The sequence below is a fragment of the Theobroma cacao genome, chromosome 6 (assembly GCF_000208745.1).
Source record: "Theobroma cacao cultivar B97-61/B2 chromosome 6, Criollo_cocoa_genome_V2, whole genome shotgun sequence".
NCBI classification, from domain to species: Eukaryota; Viridiplantae; Streptophyta; class Magnoliopsida; order Malvales; family Malvaceae; genus Theobroma; species Theobroma cacao.
In genome coordinates, this window is record NC_030855.1 from 587,819 (window position 1) to 602,261 (window position 14,443).

The 14,443-nt window shown below is 28.9% G+C and overlaps 2 protein-coding genes across 2 annotated transcripts; both read right to left on the bottom strand.

The window, feature by feature from the left end:
- Nucleotides 1,084–2,454, bottom strand: LOC18507195 (beta-galactosidase 15). The gene is made up of 7 exons (XM_018122729.1): nucleotides 2,294–2,454; nucleotides 2,129–2,195; nucleotides 1,964–2,056; nucleotides 1,741–1,884; nucleotides 1,504–1,650; nucleotides 1,278–1,365; nucleotides 1,084–1,187 (listed from the first exon to the last, which is right to left on the bottom strand). Exons 1-7 carry the CDS (start codon nucleotides 2,452–2,454, stop codon nucleotides 1,084–1,086), a joined length of 804 nt encoding a protein of 267 aa, XP_017978218.1.
- On the bottom strand, nucleotides 9,940–13,373 carry LOC18595096 (beta-galactosidase 15). Its single transcript, XM_007022903.2, has 12 exons — nucleotides 13,212–13,373; nucleotides 12,898–13,106; nucleotides 12,746–12,812; nucleotides 12,558–12,650; nucleotides 12,333–12,476; nucleotides 12,048–12,242; nucleotides 11,872–11,959; nucleotides 11,665–11,783; nucleotides 11,010–11,582; nucleotides 10,695–10,922; nucleotides 10,400–10,614; nucleotides 9,940–10,318 (listed from the first exon to the last, which is right to left on the bottom strand). Exons 1-12 carry the CDS (start codon nucleotides 13,371–13,373, stop codon nucleotides 9,940–9,942), a joined length of 2,472 nt encoding a protein of 823 aa, XP_007022965.2.

Sequence of the window (14,443 nt, forward strand, 5' to 3'; positions counted from 1 at the left end):
TTCTGATAAGAATGATTCGATCACAACTAAAGATGACAGATAATACTAGAGAAAATGGGTGTGAAGGTTAAGGATTGAACTTTTACTCTTATATCATGACAAAGTCGAGCATGGCGGTAGCCTTGGTTTTGATTTTCTGGATATTTTATTACAGTAATTCTGATTTATATACAAGCACCAAATGTGTGCAGATAGAGAAATTTTCATTCACGGAATATTTGATTACAAGAATTCTAGCTTATATACAAGCACCAAAAATGTGCAAAATATCGACTAGCCGACTAATAAATTATTTTATACACAGACTATAATAACCTTGTCTAATTTGGTTAATTTTTATCACAAAGTTTGAACTTATTTAAAGAAAATAAATTTTCCTCATTCTTTTTTTCTTCGGATTGGATTAGATTTATCTTTACATGTACTCAAAGTTTTCATGAATAACATGTCATTAGCTCTAATTTTGTTCAGATTTTATTTTTTTTTAATATTCAATTTGATTTTGTTCAGATTTTATTTTTTTATATTCAATTTGAATTTAATTCTTACTGTTACTTCAATTTCACAATTAATCACAATTACGATTCAATTCTTTCAAACAAGAAATAAGGGACGGTTTCTTTAATGCCGCCGTCATCAATCCATAGTATGGCTTTTATCTACATTGCATTTATATCTTTGGTTAATTAGAGATTCAATAAAAACACTTTTCAAAAAAAAAATCTAATTTGATTAAAGTATGAGTAAGTTCTAAATAATTCTCTTACACTTGAACAATCAAATGAGTAAGTTCTAAATAATTCTCCTACACTTGAACAATCAAACCTCAATAGTTCAAATAATGAAAAATAGTAATATGAGTCAAAATGTCCTAAACTCAATCTTGAAGAAATGGATGCTCTTCAAGTAAAATTCGATATTTATTAAATTATTATAAGTTTTTTTTTATTTCTTCTGATTTACATGTTATATAAAATATTGTATATTATAAATCTTTTAATTATTTTTTATGTTCAACATATTACTTTTAAAAATTTTTAATCCTTATATCTTTTTCATCTTTGACCTTCCGATAAAAATTGATTAGCTCCGCCCCTGGATGTCACCATGAGTAAGAGTATACTCCATCGACTGCAAGACATCATGAAGTTGCTTCAAATATCCCCATTTTGGTTGATTCGGATTTCCTGTTAAAAATTTAATTAACAATTGATGATAATATTTTAATAAAAAATAAAATTTATAGAGACATGAAATATATATATTGAAATTATTACCATATTCATCAAGAGGTGCATTGTAGTCATATGTAGTAGTGATATATGGGCCACCTGAAGATCTACCAAAATTGGTGCCACCATGGTACTAAAAGTTTAACCCAAGTTAGTAAAAAACAAAATATACATAATAAAGTTTATAATTTGAGTAAAAAATTAATTAAAAAAGGCACTGGCCATGTAATAAATTTTGGAAAGTACCGCCCATTTGGTAAAAACGAGCAACAGAATAAGCAAGATCTTCCGCTGTTCTATAAGGGTCAGCACCACCCCAACTCTTGAACCAGCCAGTCCAATTTTCTGTCCACATTTTAGGGCTACTTGGATTATTTGGTTTAAATTCATCACAGTAAAAACCATTGCATGTGTTAATCTGATCAAAGAAGAAATCAAACATCAATTAGAATGTTAATTAATATTTACTAAATAAAATTTACACATAATTGACAGATAAATATATTACCATTGGCTTTGGAGCATCTTGTTGTTGACACATGATCCATGGGACACCAACGCCCAGAGATTCAGCCATATTAGAGCACCATTGAATATACTCCTTTCCGCCAGCTCCATAAGGACCCATGACATTTCCAAATTCATTCTCAATCTGTACAAATTTGTTATAATATTAATTAAACATCATAAATAATAGTATTAATGAAACATTAGTATATATGTGTAAATACCTGAGCAAGAATAATTGGACCTCCTTGGGATGCAAAAAGGTTCTCTTTTTTGACCATGTCAACGATTAAAGCAGTGAAATTTTGCATCTCGTTCTGAAAAATTTTTAAAAACTTTTGTTACATATATATAAAATAATTGGTTAAAAAATATATAAATTATTATACCATGAACACATCGTTTTTAGTTCGGAAAGAAACTCCAGGCAAATTGTGCAACCATACAGGAAAACCCCTAATAAAATAAAAATTAAGTCACGAAAATTAGTACTACAAAAATATTATACTGAAATATTAAAACCATAAAATACACAACACAATTAATTAATTTACCCATAATTCCACTCAGCACAAATATAAGGTCCAATTCGAAGTACTGCAGATAATCCTTCATCTTGAATTGTTTTAATAAACCGAATGAGATCAAGATTTCCATTGAAATCATATTGACGACGAATTGGTTCGTGAGCATTCCAAAATACATAGGTTTCCATTGTATCTAATCCACCTTCTTTGGCCTTTCTAATAAGATTGGGCCACATCTAGTAAACTAAAAAAATCATAATCTAAATATATTTATATCAATAAATAAATTTATAAACAGAAAATTCGATCATTATTGTTAACATGCAATACCTGTGGTGCTTCTTGGGTATTGAATTGAACCAGAGATTAAAACTCTACGTACTCCATCAATTATGAGGGCTCTACCATCATGGGTGACATTGGAAGCATTAACATAAAGTAACAAGAAAAAATAATAGCAACAAAGAAAGATTTAAGTAACTCCATTTTTTTCTTTTTGAGAAGAAAGCTAGATGGGTAAAAATCGTGGGTGAAAACTGTATTTATAGTGTCAAATTTTAAATATTCGTATTTGTCTTCAACAAGATTGTCATAAGTAAAATTGTAATTGGTTTTAATCAATTTTAATCATGTAGAATTATTTTTTTTGGTAAGCTAATCATGTAAGATTATGTTTACAAATTAAATTGCAATTAAGCTTGAATTGTAATTAAACATGAGTTTTTATCTCTTCCTGTTTTGTTATTGAGATAATCGTGTACTTGTTATTATATTTCAAATTTTCTTTTAATATTTACTAAAGATAATAATTTATTTGCTCCTTTTTGGTAAGAAATAAATAACAATTCTAAACATACTTGAAAGTCTTAGACAGAGTCTAATTAATATCATAGGTTGACATATCATATGATACAGTCGATACATTTTTTATTTTAATTAATTATCATAGTTATTTTTTGACAAATTTAAATTATTTCTTTATAAAATTTAGTTTTGCAGTATACAGGCTGCACCAGGCTTGCCCATCCCTTTCCCTTTAGCTAAAATGATATCACATGTTTTATTTATTTAAAAGGATACTAATGTTTTTTTGTATAAATTCAATAAGAACTTGACAAACAAGTTCGAAACAAGTATCTATGCAATTAAAAAATCTCGTATCTTAAATTACCTAAATCACCTCATCTCCACACTAAGCAACCTCGAATCTTATTATCTCGCAATAAATGAATATATTCTTCTTGATAATCTTGAATCTTATTATTTCACAATAAATAAATATATCCTACCATCCATCCAATTAGAAAAGACCGTTACTCGAAGTCTTTGTGGTGGCGATAGAAAAAAAGAGAATATTATCCACAAGATCAAATCTTTAATATCCAAAGTTTTTTAATAAACAATAACTCCTCCACTACATGATATCTTAATTTTGAGCTGCTTGACTCCACTATCATCCAGTTCCACCTATCATGTGAAACGAGAAATATTTGATACCAAATTTTTGCTAAAGGAAAAATAAAGATGTGTGATATGTATACATTACGATACTAATAAAAAAAGATAAAAATTGATATATTGTATCATTTTAAATAAATTAATATTGAATGTGTATCACAAGATACACGTATGATATATATTTTTTATATTGACAATATATTAAACAAAAAGCTGAAGACATTATTAATTTTAACATTGTAAAACCATTACTATAATTTTGTGAAACTAAAAAATACGTTATATTTTTTTTCACTTTCTATTGACATATATAAAAAATCTTAATCTCGACAACTTCAAATCCTATTATTTGACAATAAATGAATATATCTTATTCGACAACCATGAATCCTATTATCTCACAATAAATAAATAGATCCTGCCATCCATCGAATTAGTAAAGACTGTTACTGTGAAGTATTCGTAATGGCGACAAAAAAAAAATTTTATCCAAAAGATTAATTTTTAATATCCAAAGTTTCTCAATAGACGAGAACTCTTACATCAAAGCATGACGTAAATGATATGTCAACCTTAAGCAGCTTGATCCCACTATCATCCAATTTCACCTATTATGTGGACCTGGAAATATTTGATCCTAAACTTTTAGTAAGAGAAAAGTAAAGATGTGTGATACATATACGTTATGATACTAATAAAAAATGATAAAAATTGATATACTGTATCGTTTTGAATAAATTAATATTGAAAGTGTATTGTGCGATAAATGTACGATATATATTTTTTATATTAACAATATGTTAAGCAGAAAGCTGAAGATATTATTAATTTTAATTTTGTGAAACCATTACTATAATTTTATGAAATTAAAAATACGTTATATTTTTTTTCACGTTTTATTAAATATATAAAAAAATCTTAGCCTTTATATATAAAATCTTATACCTTTATTTATGCAATAATATTTTGGGATAAGATAATCAACTTTGCATGCTTATCCTTATTTGTAACTGGAAAAACAATGTAATAAAATTTTGAAAATCAAAGTAATAAAGTTTACTTAACCAAAAAAAATTACTAAAGTTAATAATAGATTACTATAGTTAATAATGCTCACAACTTGATAATCATATGAACAAAATTTTATTAACGAAAAAATGATTTGAATTAATTTAAAATAAATAATTTGAGAATTGTTATGAACAAATGTGTGATTCATTATGTTATTATCCAAGAAGTGCAAACCAAGTCAAACAGCCTAACAAGTGAGATAAAAGAAGTGTAATTTAATTTGAACTCTTAGATAGAATTAAGTTAGGATTATGATTCAAAGGGCTGTTAACCTATAAATAAGTCATTATTTTTATTTTTATTTAAATTAGGTAAGTGGCTTGATATCTCTTTGGTGTTTTCATTCTCTAAAAATCAACCTTGATATAAATTTTGTTAGCATGAATTTTTCCTTTGATTGGAAAATAAATTTGCTATTATATAGCTATTAATGAAAAATCATGAATTCATTTATTCCCTAAAATGAATGTGATATCATTTAATAATTATGGTCATGGACATAGAAAAAGTTGTCATAATAATTGTAATCGTTGTGGCACTAATCACTACTCTAATTCTAAGAATACATTTACTCACCAAAAGTTGATGGATAATTTTAACCCACAAAAAGTAAATGGATACTTTTTAACCCACCAGAAGTAGACGAATACTTTTCAATCATTTTTTAAAAAAGTGAATGAATAATGAAAAGATACAATAAAAAAAAGCGTCGAAACATCTTGTTGAACTTTCAAGTATCACTACTAAAAAAAAATGTTGAACTTTAAAGTATCACTGCTAAAAGAAAAAAAATGTTGAACTTTATCAAACATGGCTAAATGCTAAAAGAATAAAAAATATCGAAACAAACTTTGTTCAAGATGATTTTAACCATGGCCAAGTTGATATAACACATCAAAATGTTGATTTTCTTGTCTACATTGAAAGAGAAATTGATCATTTGATTGGTAATAGAAATATCCAAAAATGAAATTTCTCAATAGTTTGTTGGAATGTTTTAGTATAATTTTGTCTATGTTCTCATTATATTTCAATAATATATTTTTATTATGTGATTTAATTAGTAAATTATATATTTAATGTTCTTTTATGTTAACTATTAAATTTCTTATTGTCTATATCTTTCTTTTTTTTATTGAAGAAAAATATGAATATTCATCTTGTTGTATCTAAGATCCATGATGTAAATATATGTCTAGCAGACATTGTTACTACACGCATTATATTTTAAGACAAGAAATATTTTTCTTACTTGATAGAGGAAGAAACCAATATAATACAATATCTAATAGTACAAGATAAATTGAAAGCTTTAGAAGAGCCAATATTTTACTACTTAGAGAAACAAGTTTATAGTCGAGGATGTATAGTCTCAAATAAGTTTATTAAATTTTAAAGATATTCGTTTGAATAGATAACATATTAAAACAATGAATGAAAGAGAGATTTAATACTTTTATATTACATTTATTATCTCAAGTAGGAAGTGCATGTTGAAAAAAAAATTATTCGCTTTGTTCTCTAGATTAAACTATACAAATATTAAACTAATTGAAACCCATAGAAAACTAGAAGTTTACTGATGATTTTAATGTAACGCAAATCAATTAGACCATTTTGGATCAATAATGATGCAAAAAATTATTAAAAATTACTATGATCATCCTTTGAAAAGTTAGAAGATTTTTCAATCTAATGAAATACTCATGTACTACTTGCTTTGAAGGTAAATAAATTATAATGCTATCACCAGCTAAAGTTGGAATTGAATTCCCTACATTTTTTAAACATATTCAGGGTTATATATATGGATTCATACATCTATCATGTGAACTATTCAGATAATTTACATTTTTAATCGATACATTGACTAGATGGTCACATGTGTTCTTATTATCAATTTGTAATTTAGCATTTGTAATCATTCGTTTGCAAGCACATTTTCCTGATTATGCAATCAAGACTATTTGTTTCTACAATGTTGATGAATTTACATCTCAAACCTTTAATATTGCATATTAGTTGGAATAACTGTAAAACAACCTATTGCTTATGTTCATACACAAAACGATCTAGCAAAAACGTTTATTAAACACTTTCAACTGATTGCAAGGCTATTGTTTATGAAACCTAAACTCCCAATTTCTATTTAAGACATGTTATTTTGGATGAAGTAGCACTTGTATGCATCAGGCCAACAAGTCATTATAAATTTCACCTTATATAATTGGTTTATGGTCAAAAACCAAATATTTCCTATATCAAAATTTTTGGATATGCGGTATATGTTTCAATTGTTCCACCACAACTCACAAAGATGAATCCTCAAGAGAGATTAAGAATATAAGTTGGATATGAATCTCCATCTATCATTAAATACTTAGAATCCTTAACAAGAGATTTATTGATGAAACAATTTCTCTAACATTAGAAGGAGAAAATAAGCAACTAGAAAAAGAAATATCGTGAAATGTATTATTAATATTATTATTTAGTTTTGATCTTCATAGAAATCAATGTGAACTTGAAGTTCAAAAATATAATTTATTTACAAAATATAGCTAATTAGTTGCTAGATGTATTTATTGACCTAAAGAGAATAACTAAATTTCATTTTTAGCTACAAAAGCTCCTATTAGAATTGATGTCATTGTAGCACAAGGCATGCCAAAAGTGTAGGAGAACAATTGGTTCCAAAGATAAAATCTTCAAAAAATAAAAAGAGCAAATATACAAGATAGTTAAAAAGAAGAAACAGAAACTTTACAAGAGATTTCTAATATAATTGATAAAATTTCAAAAAAAATTCAAGTACCTAAACTCATTGAAAATAAAAAGATCTCTATAAATCATGTCATGATGAAAAAATATGAAACCGGCATGAGATAAACTCAACGATAATTTTTTATATAATATAGAGCTCAATGTTATGAAAGAAAATGAAGATATTGAATTCACATATATTGAAGAATGTAGACATAGAAACAATTGAAAAATGTGAAAAGACACAATCAAGGTAGAATTCACTTGCAAAAACATGAATTTTTAAAACCTATAGTCTGTATATCAAATGATGTAAAACCAGTAGGATATAAATGGGTATTTGTGTAAATACGAAATAAGAAAAATGATATTATGAGATATAAAGCACAGCTTGTCACACATAGTTTTACCCGAAGACCTAATATTGAGTACGAAAAGACATATTCTCTTGTGGTAAATACAAATACAATTCTATATTAATTAGTCTAGCAATAAATGAAAAAATTGAAATGCATCTAATGAATCTAATTACAGTCTATTTGTATGGTTCACTTGATAACGATATTTATATGAAAATTCTTAAAGGATTTAAGTTGCTTGAAGCAAAATATTTGAATTCGTAGAAAATTTATTCGATTAAATTAAATAAATCACCTTGGTGAATCTTTGTTGAAAGAATGTTATAAAAATAATCCTTTATGCCCATGTGTTTTATGAAAGTATTTAGATTTGAATTTATTATAATTATTGTTTATGTTGATGACTTGAACATCATTGAAATTATTGGATAGTTATCAAAAGCCGTAAAGAGAGAATTCAAGATGAATGACATTGAAAAGACAAAGTTTTGTTTGAATTTTCAGATTGAACACTTAACAAATTGGATTTTTATTCATCAATCAAATTATATAGTAAAAATATGGACAAAACACATCAATTGAATTGACCAATAGTTCCACATGCCATAGAAAAGGGATAGAATAGAACGATAAAACCAATCTAAATGCTTTTTACATCCTCTTTTGACAATCATATTTAAAGATTGCAAAGGAAATATGTGTGATATTTTAAAAGTAACTTCTGCTCTATTTTTCTTTGTTATATTAGCATTACCTTTAAAATGAGATAACATGCTAACGGTCTGAAATAAGAATTTCTCTAAAATTTGTATCTTAGTAGAATTTTTTTATTCATCAATCATTTTAATCTTCTAAAGTTTTTATATATTTTTTTTTCTCTATTCACACACGCACCAAGCGTGTCTCGAGTTCTGGCGGAAATAAAAGAATAATATTATGAATAGCAAATTAATTATGAAGAGCCAATAGCATTACATGAGGATTCTGTTGACGGAAAGCAAAGACTAGATTGGTGTTGTAATAGGATCACAGGTCTCTTGCTTTCGCTGACTTTAAATTTTAATTGGAACATAGGCTTTAACGTAGGTGAAAAGCAAGGTGATTCGATTACAACATGCCAAGTTTCCCATTCCATCAATTGGAAAAAGAATTGCTTGCAACATGGGGTGGAATTCTGATTGCATCAATCACATCATAGTCTTATAGTGGAAGACCAAGACAAAAAGCGTTAAGAGTCTTATGGAATTCCACCTAAGCAATGCTTTATGGTGCCCTCTCAGAGTCTTAGTCTTGTTGACGAGTTGGTCCTTGAATTCCATTTAGGCAATGCTTTAAGCACGAATTCCTTAACCACCCTGCAATTTCCATCAATTCTCTTTCGTCCCTCCCACAGCCATGGACATGAGGAAATTGCATTTTCTCTCGTCAGCTTTGTTCATTCACTGCTGTTTCCTGGTTAGCTACGCCATGATTGCTGTGAGGAACCTCACCACTGACCAGCATGCACTCCTCGAATTTAAAGACCAAACCATTGATCCTCACAACATCTTAGCCAACAATTGGACCAACACCCAATCTGTTTGCAACTGGGTTGGTGTCTATGGCTCCGCTAAGCAGAGTCATAGCTTTGAACCTTCCCAACAAGCATGTTATAGGAACTGTCCCTCCACACCTAGGAAATCTCTCCTTCCTACTTCCTAGTGTCTCTCGACCATTTACCGTCAACCATTTACAACGTTTCCTCCCTACACATGCAACAACGTTTTATATATATATATATATATTCGTAAATTTGATAATCAAAATAACAATTTCAGAATAACATATTAAAATGCAATATTTTATAAAAATTAAATATTTATCAAAATTGTTTAGAACACTCCGATCTAATACTTAAATTAATATAAGCAAACTATTTCCCCTAACTTAAACTAATATAAACAAACTATTTCCCCTAAATGCTTACTCAGAAGCCAAAAAAATGGTAAATCCTAGTATTGCTTAAAATCCAAAAAAATAATTCTAACAAACAGCCTCCACTGCTAGCCTTTTAATAGCGCAATAAGCTTTTCCAAATTTGTCTTCAGAAATCTCAAAAGAGCATGACTCCTTGCCAACGCATTCTTTCTCAAGGATGGACACTGCATCCTCTGTTGATTCGCATTCGGTCTTCTTGAAGGATCCACAGACACCTTGTGGGTCGCCAAAGCTAGCGAAATTAATTCTTGAAATCGGTCGGTTATGACAAGACAGTTCCACCTTCTTTCCCTCATGAGCATTTACGCATGCCGTCCCAATTTCAACAGTCTGGAATTGTACTCCAGAAGGATTACCACCAAACTCTTCAAACAAAACCAACGTGTTCTCACCATCTTTAAGGAACGATCGTGGAACATGATACCTATCAAATAATAACAAAAATTAAAACAAGAGTTTGAATTCAGAATATGGAATATTTATGTAAACATAATTAATTGCTTACCATCTTTGAGTAGGTTCGCCACACTTGGACGCACACTTCTTGTCACTATATGCACCACGATAATCACAAGCAGCAGTCTGGCAAGTGTGCTCATCAGCTATATAACTGGGCCAATACCTACCGAGACTATGACCATTCACCCATGCATGGCCCTTGCCTAAACCTAGTAAGTCCACAACAACTGGAGCATTTCCCAGTGGAGCTTTGAAGGTTGTCTGCATTTTCCCAAGAACAACAATCAATAAACTAATCACAATAACAGTGATGTTACTATTTAATTGATGGTGCAAATTACCTTGTACCAAGTCATATTCCTGTCAACAGGAAGAGAATCTGCTGACCATTTCAACTTTGAAGGACAATCTGTTTCGTAAAGTTTGTTTGCAACTCCATCCAACCCGACCTTGTAAGACCATTTATGTGATGATAAATCTTTGACTACTTTGCCATTACCTTTGTGAGCAACCAATTCGACAGGAGACAGAACTCCAGTAACATTCAAATCAAACATGGGGCCATAGTTCTGCAGACAATTTGTCAATAAAATCATTAAAACTGACACCAAAATTATGATGGATGGTATATATGTATACATATATACATTACGTACCTGTAATCCAACTGTGGCACTGAGCAATGATATCAAATTCTTTCCAGGGTTAAGCTTGACTTCTTTCTCGAAAACATACTTTTGACTGCCATATTGGGCCCATTGAGAACCTATGTATTCTCCATTGACATAAGCATGAAGAACATGACCGCTATCAGTTACACGAAGGGTAGCCTTTCCAGCCACAATGGGATCATCCTCGGGAAGCTCGACCCTTGTCATGTACCACAGATAGTCACTAGCATCATTTGCCATAGCTTTTTGATCAATGATCCTGTTAGCATGATGGTCTCCCTTCCCTTGCACAGCCATCTTCTCAATATTCTCAGGTCTCCACACCCACTCCAGAGAATTGGGTTCATCCTCAGCTTTATTGGGTTTCTTTACCAACACTGAAGTTTGAGCATACACCTTTGCAGTGTTGTATGCTTCGTCCTTGCAGTCAGGAAGAATGCTAACAGACCAGGCTGGAACATAATAATCAATTCCTCCGAATTTGACTACAGCGTCTGTTTGATTGTGTGCATTACTCAAAAAGCAGCTTGATTTCTCTTTTGTCGAATAAACAGTAGTCTAAATAATATAAATTAAAAAAATATATTAGAACATATTTATTAAATATTATATTTTTCAAAATAAAAAAAATTAATCTTACCGAAACAGAATTACCCAAATCCGTATTTGTGACGTCACCATGTGTAAGAGTATACTCCATCGAATGTAAGACTTCGTGAAGTTGCTTCAAATGTCCCCATTTTGGTTGATTCGGATTTCCTGTTAAAAAATTAATTAACAATTGATGATAATATTTTAATAAAAAATAAAATTTATAAAGGCATGAAATATATATTGAAATTATTACCATATTCATCAAGAGGTGCATTGTAGTCATATGTAGTAGTGATATATGGGCCACCTGAAGTTCTACCAAAATTGGTGCCACCATGGTACTAAAAGTTTAACCCAAGTTAGTGAAAAACAAAACATACATAATAAAGTTTATAATTTGAGTAAAAAATTAATTAAAAAAGCACTGACCATGTAATAATTTTGGAAAGTACCACCCTTTTGGTAAAAACGAGCAACAGAGTAAGCAAGATCTTCAGCTGTTCTATAAGGGTCAGCACCTCCCCAACTCTTGAACCAGCCAGTCCAATTTTCTGTCCACATCTTAGGGCTACTTGGATTATTTGGTTTAAATTCGTCACAGTAAAAACCATTGCATGTGTTAATCTGATCAAAGAAGAAATCAAGTATCAATTAGAATGTTAATTAATATTTACTAAATAAAATATACACACACTTGAAAGATAAATATATTACCATTGGCTTTGGAGCATCTTGTTGTTGACACATGATCCATGGGACACCAACGCCCAGAGATTCAGCCATATTAGAGCACCATTGAATATATTCCTTTCCACCGGCTCCATAAGGACCCATAACATTTCCAAATTCATTCTCAATCTGTAAAAATTTGTTATAATTTTAATTAAAAATAATATATATAATAATAATAATATTAATGAATCATTGATGTATGTGTACCTGAGCAAGAATAATTGGACCTCCTTGCGATGCAAATAGATTCTCGTTTTTGATCATATCAACTATTAAAGTAGTGAAATTTTGCATCTCATTCTGAAAAATTAAAAAAGGAAAATTATGTTACATATATAAAAAATAATTAATTAGAAAAATAAATAAATAATTGTTAAGAAGAAAGATCATTATACCATGAACACATCGTTTTTAGTTCGGAAAGAAACTCCAGGCAAATTGTGCAACCATACAGGAAAACCCCTAATAAAATAAAAATTAAGTTATGAAAATTAGTACTACAAAAATATCAAAATTATAAGATACACAACACAATTAATTAATTTACCCATAATTCCACTCAGCACAAACATAAGGTCCAATTCGAAGCACTGCATATAATCCTTCATCTTGAATGGTTTTAATAAACCGAATGAGATCAAGATTTGCACTAAAATCATATTGACGACGAATTGGTTCGTGAGCATTCCAAAATACATAGGTTTCAATTGTATCCAATCCACCTTCTTTGGCCTTTCTAATAAGATCGGGCCACATCTAACAAAATAAAAGAAAATCATGATCTAAATATATTTATATCAATAAATAAATTTATAAACAGAATAATTCGATTATTATTATTAACATGTAATAATGTATTACCTGTGCTGTGCTTCTTGGGTAATGAATTGAACCAGATATTAAAACTCTATGTACTCCATCAATTATGAGGGATCTGCCATCATGGGTGACATTGGTAGCATTAGCATGAAATAAGAAAAACGAAATAATAATAGCAGCAAAGAAAGATTTGAAGAACTCCATTTTTTTCTCTTCTGAAGAAAGCTAAATGGATCTGAAAGCTAGATGAATAGGAATAGTGGGGTGAATATTGTATTTATAGTGCCAAATTTTAGATATATGTATTTGTCTAGGATTATCATAACTAATTGATTTTAGGATATAACTCAATCTCTATTTGAGAGTTTCAGGTACCATATAATTAGTTCAGCTACCATTAGTTTAGAGTTTTTATATAATTTTTTTTCCAAAAGGAAGCAAAACTTAGAGGAATTTGATCAATTAAAGAGTCATGAGTTAGATGTAATTAATTTTCAATTGGAAATAAATTTTCTTTGGTGAATATTAAAGAAAATTGTAGATATATACTAACTAGAACTCTCATATCACAAAATTATCTCGATAACAAAATGGAATCTAGTTAAACAAAACAGGAAGAAATAAAATTACATTTTTAATTACCATTTAAGCTTAATTTTGGTTTAATTTGGAGACATAATCCTACATGAGCTTATAAAAAATAATTCTGATTAAAAGACTAAAACCAATATGCTTTTGATATTATTGTCAAAATTTAATATGCTTTTGATATTATTATCATAGTCAAAAACAGATTTATCAATATATGCAATACGTATAATACAATACGTTACAATACTATCAATATGTTGACATATTACATAATTAGTATCAATTTATATAGTTATTAATATTATACGATGCGTAATACGTATCATATGATACATTATGATATCAATAAAAAATTATATATATTAATATATTGTATCGTTTTAAATAAATATATATTGAATGTGTATCGCACAATACACATATAATATACGTTTTTTATATTAATAATATGTTGAGCAGAAAATTAGAGTCATTGTTAATTTAACTTTGTGAAACCATTATTATAATTTTGTGAAACCAGAAAATACGTTATATTTTTTTCCACCTTCTGTGGTAATCAACTAAATTTGCATGCAATAACAAAATTTTGTTAAAAGGTTATTCATAATGCTCACATCATGAAACTGGTTGATGAGTTATAATTTGATGCCATGTAACAGTTAATCTTTATAGGGAAATTTTGT

Coding starts and splice junctions, on each gene's coding strand:
- LOC18507195 (XM_018122729.1), bottom strand. CDS start 2,454: ATGGAAACCTATGTATTTTGGAATGCTCACGAACCAATTCGTCGTCAA. Junction 1,885..1,963: donor GTCCAATTATTCTTGCTCAG/GTATTTACACAT, acceptor AAATTTGTACAG/ATTGAGAATGAATTTGGAAA. Junction 1,366..1,503: donor CGGAAGATCTTGCTTATTCT/GTTGCTCGTTTT, acceptor TTAAACTTTTAG/TACCATGGTGGCACCAATTT.
- LOC18595096 (XM_007022903.2), bottom strand. CDS start 13,373: ATGGAGTTCTTCAAATCTTTCTTTGCTGCTATTATTATTTCGTTTTTC. Junction 12,813..12,897: donor TGTGCTGAGTGGAATTATGG/GTAAATTAATTA, acceptor TTATTTTATTAG/GGGTTTTCCTGTATGGTTGC. Junction 12,477..12,557: donor GTCCAATTATTCTTGCTCAG/GTACACATACAT, acceptor AAATTTTTACAG/ATTGAGAATGAATTTGGAAA.